Source organism: Myripristis murdjan, chromosome 10 (genome assembly GCF_902150065.1).
Source record: "Myripristis murdjan chromosome 10, fMyrMur1.1, whole genome shotgun sequence".
NCBI classification, from domain to species: Eukaryota; Metazoa; Chordata; class Actinopteri; order Holocentriformes; family Holocentridae; genus Myripristis; species Myripristis murdjan.
Genome location: NC_043989.1, coordinates 23,944,025 through 23,957,208, shown reverse-complemented (window position 1 = coordinate 23,957,208; position 13,184 = coordinate 23,944,025). Strand labels below are relative to the sequence as shown.

At 40.7% G+C, this 13,184-nt stretch overlaps 1 protein-coding gene across 4 annotated transcripts in view; it reads right to left on the bottom strand.

Annotated features, from left to right (window-relative positions):
* il1rapl2 (interleukin 1 receptor accessory protein-like 2) overlaps positions 1-13,184 on the bottom strand; it is a 583,827-nt gene that overhangs the window by 157,146 nt on the left and 413,497 nt on the right. For all 4 annotated transcript variants that reach the window (XM_030061479.1, XM_030061478.1, XM_030061480.1 and 1 more), the window contains 2 exons: positions 2,149-2,335; positions 1,054-1,207 (listed from right to left, as the gene is read on the bottom strand). In XM_030061479.1, coding sequence (XP_029917339.1) covers positions 1,054-1,207; positions 2,149-2,335 — 341 coding nt within the window. The remainder of the gene's footprint in view (positions 1-1,053; positions 1,208-2,148; positions 2,336-13,184) is intronic.

Sequence of the window (13,184 nt, the reverse complement as noted above, 5' to 3'; positions counted from 1 at the left end):
GGGCTTCTGTCAAAATAATAGATGCTGTAGAGTCAACGAGAGATCCAATAGTGCATACTCAGTGCATATTCCTGCCTTCAATTCTGAGTGGTACATGTAAATAATCGATGCCACAATAACAGTTAATATCAGCTGAAAAATTAAAAGATACCAAACATCTTGGTCACTGTGTGGGTGTATGCTTGGTATCTAGCACCTTACTGCTTTCTCGTGTTCTCATAGATATGCTTTCTGCAATGTACTTTTACTTTTATCATCTGAAGCTGTCCGGGAACCATCCGGATCATCTTGACTGATTGATTGATTGATGATACTTTATTGTCAACCAGGGCAGAAGCTGTTTTTTTTTTTTTTTTTTTTTTTTTTTCCATCAACAGCAGCACCATTTGTAACATCACATAACAAAAAAAGAAATTAGGCCAAGAAACAGAAAATGCATACATTTAAATAACACCACAGTCACTGAGGACAACACTCGGTGCAGATATTGAGGCGCTTCAGTGGACATTCGGTCTGGGATTGCGTTCTTCATTTAACTTTAGGACTGACTGAAAACAGTGTTTCAATCTGACCCTATTGAAACGTGGAAGCCTGTATCTCCAGTCTGATGGCAGCTGTACATATTCACTGTTCAGATCATGGCTGGGGTTAGAGACAATGTTGTTGGCCAGCCTGAGCATGTTGTTATGATAGGCTGATTCATGAAGCTTCTCAAGAGACTGTCGTACAATCATTGAACAGATTTTCATTTGGTGAGGCAATTTAGATTTTAAAGTTTAAAGTGGTCGAGCTCTTGTACCATGTGGAATTGCAATAATGCAGAACACTCACACACACACACAAGTAAAAAATAAGAGCAGAAATGGTTTACCAGTGCCAGAAGACCCGAGGCATCGGATGAAATAAATTCTTTGATTGGTCTTCTTGCAGACAAAGTCAGTGTGGTCTTTCCAGGATAACAGATGATCAGTCATTACACCCAAGTATGAACACGAAAATAGCAGCACCATCCATCCATCCATCCATCCATCCATCCATCCCACTGTGTCCTACCTGTGACTTTGAGTTGTGTTGTTCGTCGCACCAATCTGGATCCATACTGTAACTCGCAGGTGTAATTCCCCCCGTCATTCTCCTCCACCTCAGGGATCCAGATGTGGGTGGTGTTGACCACAATGGAGCTTCGCCATTCAACCCGCTCACACTCCTGGTAGGAAGCACAGGCAACAGTCAGCTGTCGACTAGAGTGGGACAACATCCCTCTGCTCTCACTCAAAGGGCCTATTCACACCAGATTTCAGTATGAAAAAACATGCACGGCAAAATTTTAAAACAAAAACATGCATCTCTCTGAATTCTTTAACACAGAGTCTGTCGTTTTTTTTTTGTTTGTTTTTTTTTTTTTCCTTTGTTAAGAATATTAATGAAGCAGTCATATTAGCTTTGTCATGTGACTGTGACTGAAACCGGTATTTTAAGTGGACATCAAGCTGTTCCAACAATTGACAGCGATCATAAAAGCAATAACAGCCACAGACAAGTGGGGCAAAATTAACTAATACGGCAATCAATGGTGGACAAAAGGGTAATACATAGTGAGAGCTAACATCTCTTTATCCACATTTGTCTGTTAGAAGTGGAGGGTGTTGGTGAATACTGAGAAACAAGAGGGAAGCAAGAGGAGCAAGATTCAACTCGGAATGGACAGGCTTCTTTGCTTTCATTTAGGTATCAGAACATTTTCCGAGAATGATGAAAATGTGGCATTGCATATAGGTTCTAGTTATTTCTACTTTCATGTTGTTTATTCACATTGTGTGAGAATAGGCCTTAAAGCTGGGTGATATTGACAACTTCACAATACCTAGACATCGATATTGTGTTGATACTGCAGGGATGACTATTGGTGGTTTCATTAGATACTTGTATGCAAGAGATTTTCAATAAACCATCATTAATAATGGGGATATGACTGCATTCCCTTGCTGTGATGCAGCCTTAAAAAGAAGACAATATTTATGCCACATCAAGAACATTACAATATCCCAAATCCAAGATTATATTGTCTCAATATCATCACAATATCAATATATTGTGAAAGCCCTGGTAAACACATAACTTGGTGTTAAAATTTTGTGCACGTCATACCTTATACCAGGTCATCTGTGGCTGTTTGTACGGAGCCAAATAATCTTCTATATCAGGACAGATGATCATTTTACTGCGGGTTATCTCAGCTTTCTCCAGATGGCGGATTCTGCTGCTGAAACATTTGCCCTCGTCGCTCTCCTCCACCGTCATGGACATGGACACTTTCATGCAGTACGTCGAGTTCCTAAAGAGACAACACACACAGAGTTAGAGAATACTTTAGGGTATACTGAGCTGCTCACATTTAATGTACAAAATGTTTTACTGCGATCTGAAGCTGCACTCTCATGTGGCGTTGACTGCTCATCACCACCAGAGTAAGACACCCAACAAATCTGTGTGTTTCTAAAGCAATAATACCACAAAACTGTAATAAATAGATTTATCTGGACAATCAAAGTTGCTGTACCGCTGAGAGCCGCAGTTCATATTCTGTCATTAAACTGGATGTCTCTCAGTGAATCTCAATGAGTTTCTCCTGAGCATATTTGTTTATCCAGCGAAACACTGCGCTTATCTCATCGAATGGATTGCATTTGGGGTAATTAATTTCATAACAGAGAAGACGATAACAGCAACACGATTCATTCCTCCATAGGCCAGCACTGTAAAACTTTGCTAGTAGCGTGTCCAGTGTGTTGACATTGATTTCACGACTTGTGCTCCATTACTACACCACCACCACAACAGTGTAAGGGGTGTTTTCATGCTACAAGTATTGGACGGATCTTTTAGAGGCTGATGCGGGCATTTTGATGAAATTATAGCCCCTGTGACAATTCAATGCTTCATTGTCTACATTGAGGGAATGGCCATCCAGTGGAAATTGCAGGTTGTGCAACCTCGAACATGCACACATACTTGCACATACACAGTCTTGTTCAGCTCAGCAAAGTCTACATCTTTTGGCAGTTTTCTGATAGAATGGTAACAACTACAGCCAACAGTGTTGTTGTCCTGTGTAACCAACTTTATCCACATTGATTTTTGTTGAAGTGGCCAATCTTTACTGTAGTTGAGGGTAATACTGCCCATCTTTGTTGCCTGTAAAGACTAACCATGTGTTATGTCATCAAACAAGGCTGATTTCCACCAGACTGAAGCCAACAACCAAATCCCCTGTTGGAGGCTTGGTCCAATCCAAATATCAACAAAGTGCATCTGGCAGCAGGAAAGGCTTTACAGATTCAGTCATATCAGACTAATCAAAGCCCTGACTGTATCGAACACATTTGATATTTATTACGTCAGCAGGGTCCTAAACAAATCTTTCCAGACAAGCAAAAGCCAGCGACTGCTCAGTGAGGTGAGTCTGTCCTTGAAGTAGGTGTCAAATTAGAGCTTCAAGCCCCTGACATCTTCTGCGAAATCTGGTATGTGTTTTCCAAGTTGGTCAGGATCCATCCGGATTGAAAGGTCTTATATGTTGACTTGCTATAAAAAGCGTGAGGGTTTTGTTGCAAGCAGGTTGCGGTTAATGGCTTCATTCAGGCTATTTTTAGGCTTCAAATTAGTGTGGCATCGACTAAAGGTGATTCTAATTTGTGTGTGTGTGTGTGTGTGTAGGGCACGCAGTGTGTGTTCTTCCCAAGTTCACCTCCAGATGCACCAACACTCATCATACAATGTACAAAAGACCACCTTTCTCTGTCACACACACACACACACACAAACACGCGCGCACACACACACCCACACACACACAGACACACATACAGGACTCAGTGAATGTCCCCTAACCACAACCCCTCATCAGCGACAATCTTAACCACTTATCCCATCAATGCTATGTGTAAGTGTGTGTGTGTGTGTGTGTGTGTGTGTGTGTGCGTGCGTGCGTGCGTGCGTGTCTGTGTGTGTGTGTGTGTGTGTGTGTGTGTGTGTCTGTGTGTGTGTGTGTGTGTGTGTGTGTGTGTGTGTGTGTGTGTGTGTGTGTTTTGTGGGAATGTGGGAAATTTCTGCAGTCACTGACTGAACTCAAGAGCATTCAGCACTGAACTGGAGGCCTGAAAAGCCCGTCATCCACCCATCCATCTGCCTCTCTGACGCCCTACATTTAAATGAACAACCTTATTACATTTCACTAAAGTCGATTTCAGAGAGCTTTCCAAACACAGCTGCTAAAATTTTGCATCAAAGATCCCATGAAATGTCACTCTTACTTCCTTGATAGATATGTTTTCTGTGATGACAGGATGCTGAGCAGGACGCAGCATTCAAAAGTGTAAACACAGTTTTACTTGATAGGACAGCAGGAGCTCATCATTAAAGGTATCCTGTTTTCCCAGGAAGTAGCGGTCATAGGAGTAAATTTCATGGTTTCTTTAAATCATATTACCACAATTTTTTAATTCACACACACACAAACACAGTGCAAAACATGATGTTTATACAAATAACATCCAACAAACAGAGTATGGCCTAGAAAGTGAATCTTGAAAGCCATAAATGTCAGCGCTTGAAGAGGTTGGCATTAAGTCATAGTGACAACCTTATTAACTCCTGTAGATTACTGTCATTTTGGGACAGCAGAACTCTGACTTATTGCTTCTATAATTGTTTTTTATGCATTCACATTGACTGACAAACACTGACAACTTCCACTGATAGTGTGTGATGGAGACTCTGAATGAGGAACAAACACTAACACACAGAGACACACACACACATGCATGCATGCACACGCACAGACACAAGGCAGCAGAGGGCTTTCATGCAAAAAATGTTGATCTTTTATGTTGTTGCTTTGATAATATTGTTCTTTATATTCATGCCAGTAGAGCACAATGAACTGAATTGAAATGAGTGGAACTGAAACTGCGGCCTGTCTCACTGTCTCTCTCTGATAGTTCCCTCTGTCTTTCTGGGTTTTATCTGTCACGCTCTCTCTCTTCCTCTCTCTCTCCCTCACTTCTTTTTCTGTCTAACCCTGAAACCAGAAGCCAAACACTAAATGGTAAAAACAGTGGCATGTACAGATTAATGCATTATGTATATCTCACTGTAAACATGGTGATTCAATTAGACTGTAATGCAAATGCTGTGTCAGAAACATTTAATGCGTGCTGTGCATTGCTGACGAACGCAAAGTGTGTGAATGCGTGTCCCTGCCCGGCTATGTATGGAGCATTTAGACACTTCATTTACGGATGAACTCTCTGTCCTCGAAGTAACAGACACTACAGTGTATAATTTATTATGCACTACCATGTTCTCGGGATGGAAACAATTATCCGTATTCAGAAAAAGTCCACCTTAAATCACTTCACCATAGTTACAAAACCAGCTTCTATCTTGCGCCTTGCATTTCTGCGCCCACTTTTGTTTGCTGGCTGTGCCTTTTTCTCATTCCTGTGGACAACGGGCTGAACTTCCACGATGTGACATCATGCTGAGACATTTCTAAGAGTTACAATGGAGTCTGATGGCAGAAAATGTTTCAGAAGTTCAAAATGTCAGCAGTAAACATCAGGGCTTGGTGTCAGTTCTCAGAATCATAGAGCAAGGGCTTCTGTCTAGACTCACCATTTTGCACTGATGTTCAACAATCATACAGGGAGAAGTCCATGGCAGAGGAAGCGGAGGGACCAATTTTGGCGCTTGAAAGCAGCCACAATAGACCATAATGCAATGCAGTCACAAGACAGGTTGTGTTTTGAGCAAAAGACACCACTCTCATTTTTCTCCGCTTTGAAACAGCAAGTGCTATTGCTATTACTTTCTCCACCTACACATGAAATCCATGATAAAATCTGTGCAATACTGGATATTTAGTGCTTATTCCCTTTTCCACCTTCAGTAACTTGGAAACCAAACAAGCAAAAACATTTGGATTAATATATTAATGACTGCTGCAAGTAAAAGAACAACTGGGTTCAAAGTGTAACAAAAAATCTGGTGAAAAAAAATACATATAACACACAGTCAAATGTCAGCAGTCTGTTTCCCAGATACTGAAAAAGCGGTTCCAAATCATTCTTGCTCTCTCATATGCCTTTTCCACAATTCGGTTCACAATTCTTGTAACTGAGGTCCAAACTAAGGAGCTGGCCTGCATTTTGAGCAGTTTTTGGAGCGGAACCATGACATCATCGACGGTGGGCGTGCACAACACAAGGAAATACTCTGGCAGCACATGACCTCACCCACCTGCTGTCACCTGCAACACAGTTCTGTTGGAATCATTAACCGACATAATCTGAGTCTGATATGATTCAGATTGAGATTAACAAAGGACAAGCACAACTGCTGCCCACAGAAAGGCATCTGTAAAATTTTTACTTTTAAGGGTATGCCAGTGTGAAGTGTGAAGGAATCTCTGTTTAGTGTTGGCAAAAAGTCTTGGTACTACAATCTTACGCTTGATAACTACTATTCTCCGGTTCCAGCTGAGAACCAGTTTTTCCATTCGAGAACCAATTTATATTGGGTGGAAATGTAAAAAACCCATCCTCCTCCCTTTGCCATCTCACAATTTTCATTGGCTGCTGAATATTCCAGTTGTGATTTGAGTCTTTGATGTGCACACACTATACAATTATGCAAAGATTAGGCCCGATAGAATTCAACATGAATTGTGACCTGGCTGACTGCGATCACATTGAGAGAGATCTGAGACTTTTCACTCACTGTCTGCAGCACGACAACCTTCAGCTGCCCTGGACTCACCTGTTTGCACCTGTTCTCTGTGGGCTGCCCGAAGGCATTCTAAGAAATGCAGGAAAACGCTAACTCAGGTAGAAGTAGACAAAGCAGGTGAAGGGAAAGTAGGGTAAAAAAAAAAAAAAACTAAATAACAACACTTTATCACAAAATAACTCCTGGAATACAGTGAATATCCCGGAGTGATGACAGGTTACAGATTCTCCCACACTGTCATAGATATGGAATATGCAATAATGGGTGGATTTTTTTTTCTTTAAAGTGCCTTTTTCTCATGAAGATAACTTCAGTTACCTTTGGAAATCAATGTCATTTGAAACCAAGGCAACAGCTGGCTTGCCAACTCCTGTGTTTTCAGTATTTCTCCTTGATTTTACCCTTTTCTTGAGCGTGCCTGTGATTTGGCAGCAGGTTGAGAGGATAATTTGTCCATAGAGAGCAGCCATGATTGTCCTGTGCATGATTGTCCACTGAAATGCAGTGGAACTTTGTCCTGTCAGAAACATTGGCCTTCAAGTGGAAAGCCAACAAAGTGTCCACAGTGTCTGAAACCTACTGCATTTGAAGGCACAAATATTTTTTTGCAGGACAAAGTTGTGTATGACAGAGGACAGTATGTTGTGCTGCATTTTAATTATTTGTGTGTCAGTGTGTCTATGCATGCACAGCACCTAAACCCCACCTCCACAGGAAGGGCATGCCAGTATGAATAGTCAGAGGGCATGCAGACAGGCAGGAAGTATATTTATACATTAATAATGGCACACAGTGCAACAGAGATACATCGAGGAACAAGGTGCATCACCAAATCACACATGATCAAAAATTAAGAATGCTTTAAAGAATGCTATCTAGGTTTACTATGAGTTTTGCATGGCTTACATTTAGTGCTGCTGTGACTTATTTTTCAGATTCTTTAAAATCTAAATAGAATTATCACAGTCAGAGACCATCACTAGTGATGGCAAAGGACTTTAAAGATGGCAGTGTTGGTCATTCGGATGGCTTTGCTCATCTGTTAGGCCATGTGATCTGGAGCTTGCTGTTAGGATTTAATTTCAGTGGGGAAACTGTTAAGTTAGCAGCGAGATGTCATCACAACAATAGTGTAGACAGTGATTCCCTATTGTGGCGACCCATCAAGCTAAGATATGTATTTTAAAATAATGTTTAGAATTTTTTTTTCTGCAGATTTTATCATTGTTTTATCCTATTCCTGCCAAAATGCATCATAATTATCAAAGTGCCAAGCAAAAGAGGTGGTTTGAAGAGCAGGAGAAACAGCAGAAAGTTGCTGTCTATAGTATTCTAGCAGTATTCCTATGGTATTTCTATGGTTATGGAGTAGCGTTGCTGCTGACATGAGCTCCCCTGATCCTGCTGTCACTGACAGAAATAAAAACTCTAAGGGAAACACTGTTTATTCAATAATATATCAGTGAATCACCAACCATGACTTCGCTTTCAGTAACAGCATGGCAGAGATTCTACAGTAATATAGTGGATAAATAGGGGTTAACGCATCATATACCCATGGTGTTTTCATGCTGTAAGTTTCCATTTAGTTTATAGGAAATATTAACCTGCTGAAGGGCTTCAGCATGAACTGTGTGTAGGCAACAACCCCAAGCAGAAAAATCAAAGATTGCTGTAGTAAAGTGTTTAATTGAACTTTTGCAAAGCTGACCCAGCTTCTCTGTGTAATATCATGTGAAGTACGTAGAGCAGGTACAGTAGATGCGTAAATTCGTTTTTTTTTTTTTTGTTTTTTTTTTACAATTTACTCTGGTGTGAACATCTACCCACCTGCTGCAAAGATAGGTCATGTCCACACTAATCTGAATAAATGTCTAAATGCACCTTTATTTCTCCATTTCGCCCTTCCGTCCAACAAAAATGGAGCTTTTCAAGTGGATAACTTTGAAAACACTGCTTTCTTGTCGTAGTGTGGCCAGCAACAACTAGGAAAAAGGAGAGTTTTGTGATGTAGAATGTATAATCTGATTATCATGTGATCAAGGCTGGAATCAAAACAATCAATATGGTGATATAAGGCACAATAAAGTGTTGTTCTGCATGTGCCTGTTTGAGAAACTTTGATTTTTTTTATTTTATTTTATTTATTTATTTATTTATTTATTTATTTATTTTTTGGCATTTTGGTGTGGGTGCCCAAAATTTCTAAAACTTTGAAAATGCTGCTGTAGACAGAAAACAATTGACATGGCAATGGTGTTTTCAGACTTCCACAGATTCCAGGCCTCCAAACATGGTGATGTCTTTAACACACAGCCTGTATACAGCCACTTTGGCTACTTAAACAGGCCGCTAGCAGGCTGTCAGACTCTCAGTCTTGTTTCGGTATGTATGTCCTTCACTGCTCTGTTTAGCATTTTGCCGCCACCCTGTTTTGTCAAACATGCCGTACAAATAAATTTGACCTGACGTGACAATTTAACACCAGTAAAACACATGCAGTAAAGTTGCATCCTGCCCTGTTGAAAATGAATGAGGTGATAGAGGAGATTTGGAAGGTGAAAGATGAGATTTGTGGCTGCCATTCTTTGTTTAATGTGGATGGTTGACCTTCATAACCCTTCGCTATCTGCACTGAGCAAGTCTCCTTATCAAGCTCAAATTTAGCGGTAAACACACACAGACCTTGTGTGAGTGTGTGGGTGGCATGCTGGAGTGTTGACTTTATTTTGTAACGCAGCTAAGACGAGGTACAGTGGGTCGCTTTTATTTATGTTTGAAGAGAGCTATGAATAAAACATAGCAGCTAACTATCACTGGCAATAGACGAGGCAACAAATGATGCAACTGAGAGGCATGAAAGCAACTGACCAAGTAACTAATGAAGCAGCTAATTAAGGTACAAAGTGACAAAGACATCACCATCCTGCCTGGTCACATATTACCCAATTAAAGTCTCTAATGAGGCCATATAATCCATATTTTATATCTTGGATTACATTATTTTACTGATCCATTTATCCATTATAATACTGGGCAGACATGTCATAAAACATACCATAAATGATTATTAGTAATTGTGTGTCAGTGGGTCAGATGTGCAGAGAAATCTGACCCAAGTTCATGGAAATGGAAGAAAGTGTAAGGACTCAAAGGCTGATGGGAAAATCACTTCTAACATGTTTATCCTCTTGAGTAAAGTGAAAGAGAAAACCTTTGAACAAAGAGGCAAAGACCCTCATTGAAACAGGAAGTAAAAGGGTTTATGGGGAATGTGGAGAGTGGACAGTAGCACTGGTGTTGAGTTTTATTACGTTTTTTTTTTTTTTTTTTTAGCTAATGGCTACTCTTCCAAGAGCCCAGAATATTAAAACACAACACAACATTAAAACAACTAGTACAGAGTACATAAAAAAATACATGGTGTGAAAATGAGGCTTCAAGCTGTCTTGATCATTATTTGCTTTGTTTACAGACGTTACACCAACATTAAAGTGATGATAAAGTAAAATGTGCAATTTTTCTATAAGATGCTTTTGTCTGCCATCAGTGGGTCTGTAAATCATCATGAGACTGTGAGAGTCTGAGGTCCTTTCTGTGCACAGAGGCCCATCGGTTGTGTTGTCTTCTGACTCAAAAGTGTGGTTGTGCGCAGGAATGATTAAAAAGTTACTTTGGCATGTAAGAGTGGAGCAATCTAATTGAAACACAATCTTAGTTTTTATGCCTCCCACCCTTGTTTGAGTGATTCTTCAACTTCTTCAACTTAACCAAACGGTAGTAACAGTAACTGTCAGCTCTTCAGCACAACACGCAGAAGATGACATCAGAAGCCAAGAAGATGCACGCCTAGCAAAGGCTTCCATCTATACATGATGCTTTAGCAAGCAGTAGGGTCAATCATGGGCTTCCTCATATCAACTCTGCAACTACAAGTGTTCAAATTGTAAGTTTTAGCAAGTGAGCTCTACAGTCATATTGTCAAGGAAAACATCTGCTAAGATACTGTTGCAGTGCTAGTTCCAACAAGTGAGATGTTTCACTAGAGCTGGTACCAGAGTCATGACAGTAATCTAGACAAACATCCATCCAGCCCTGCAGGAGTGTAAATGCAGCCTCTAAAACTCCATTCTATTACTGGCACTGACTTCCAAAAACTCTCAGATGTTGGTGGATGATGAAGATGATACTCAAGAATAATGCTAAATACGAAAAATACTCAAAATGACCACATTTCCCAGCTAGAATATGAATCTACATCTGGTTTGTGGTCACCATCAATTTGAGAGTGAAAAAATTGTCTCCATTCCAGTGAACATAAAGAAAGCCAGCAGCGAGGACACAGTGTTCAGGGGCATGTCATGTATAGGGGCTTTAATGAATATTTCATTAGGCTTTGCTCCTGATTTAATAGGATAGCTGGTGCATCTGCTACGGAAGTGTCCTCAAGCAAGGCAACGATACCGCAACAACTCCAGGCTCTCTGAACTTTGGCTGACCGCTCCGTAGATATGCACATTTCTGTACTGTGTGTGTGTGTGGGTGGGTGGGTGTGGGTGTTAGCGCTATCAACAAAGACAAATTTGACTTACCTAAAATGTAAAATGAGCAATAAATTAATCTCCAAATCAACTTGTAATCCAGCACCGCCTCAGCATTAATAAATCAAGCACACCCTCCCTGCAATTAGCCTCCTCTGATCAGGGCAGGCTGCTGCAGGGTGCGTTGAATTATGGCGCTAATAGAGGGAGATGTATCCTGGCCAGCAGGCATCGTGTTTACACCTGGACAGAGCTGCAGATTAATTTGACTATCAATCTAACTAACAGGCAGACAGAGAGCACATGCACCTGAGCATGCTCAAACACACACTCACACACACACACACATTCATCCCATTCAAAAGAAAAGCTTGCAGATACGCATGGACAGACAGATTAGCACAGAAGCTACAGATGACTTTGAGTTGTTACATTCTGCTGGGGCAGGCATGTTTCAAAGTTTTAACATTTTTTTTTTTTCATCTTTAAATGTTTAAATGGCTTTATAAATCAATTTCATTGATAATTTTTCAAAACAGGGTGCTCATATAGTAATAATGTCGACAATGAGAAGAAAGTGGAATAAATACCATTTTACTGAATAGAAATATGGAAACAAAATTCCATCTGAAAATTTCCATTTTATTGGGGAAGACAATGCATTAAAACATTGAAAATATATTTAAAAAGGATTATATTGTTCTCGGGATCATGGTGGAAAGATGGAACACACATACACACACACACACGCGCACACACACACGAGCCTGTGTCAACCCAGTGACATGTAAAATATGACAAGCGACCTGCTTAATGGTTGTTCCATGTTGAGTTCCAGTGTGTGTATGTACTGTGCAGACATGTGTGAAAGGTAAATAAGCCGGCAGGGTTGAACTGTCATATGTGTGTGTATCACTGTGTCTGTGTGTGAGTGTGCATGTGTGTGTGTGTGTGTGTGTGTGTGTGCATGGCTGCGTTTCGTGTGTATATGGCATTACAATTCCTGTGCTCCAGTTCGACGGTGTTTGTGTCAGTGCCTTATATAAAACGGTTATATGTGCCTGTGCCTGTGTGTGTGCTCATGTGAGTATAGAGTGCTAAAACCAGTGCTAAAAGTCAGCACAGACTGATGTGTGTCACTCTTAATAAGCAGTGCCTTCCCCTCGACTCATCAGACCGAGGTGTTTTCACAGCTGCCTTGTTTAGCCCTGCTGAATTAAACGGGTGCGTTCACCTCCTCGCTGCGGTTCATTTGTGCAGGTGTGAAACCAGCAATCACACTCGGGTAGAGCTAAAACAGCCGGGCTGATACCCTATGGAGGAAGCTGGCACTGTTACAAACAAACTCTGGAGCGGTTTGTTTGGGATGTCGAAGGTTGACATTGAACAACAAAGAAATATGTTCCCTTCTCAGTATATGATGGTGCTCCATGTCCATTTTGGACACTGGGCTGACCAAATGCGTTTGTACAATCAATTGAGAGAGTAAAAAAAAACATCCCAGAAGTAGACATTTCCTTTCTCTGCCTGTCAACATAGTGATATCTGTCTGACCTCCACCAGTGAGCGGGTTCACAGCTCCCACATGGCTGCTGCTGATACATTTTGGCTCATTTGATATTTCTGCTGTGTGAAATCAAACCGAACCAAATGAACTCTGCAGCAAAGTATCAGTTATTCCTCTGATTGGAACCACAAGACAGGGACGAGATGTGAAGATGTCCTCAGACACACACACACACACACACACCTTTATGAAAAACATGGATTTGAGTGACTTCATGACCTTCTTCTTGATGAGATAAGCTATATCCGCAGAAACCCAATGAAAAATATATCCATTGAACTGTGAAA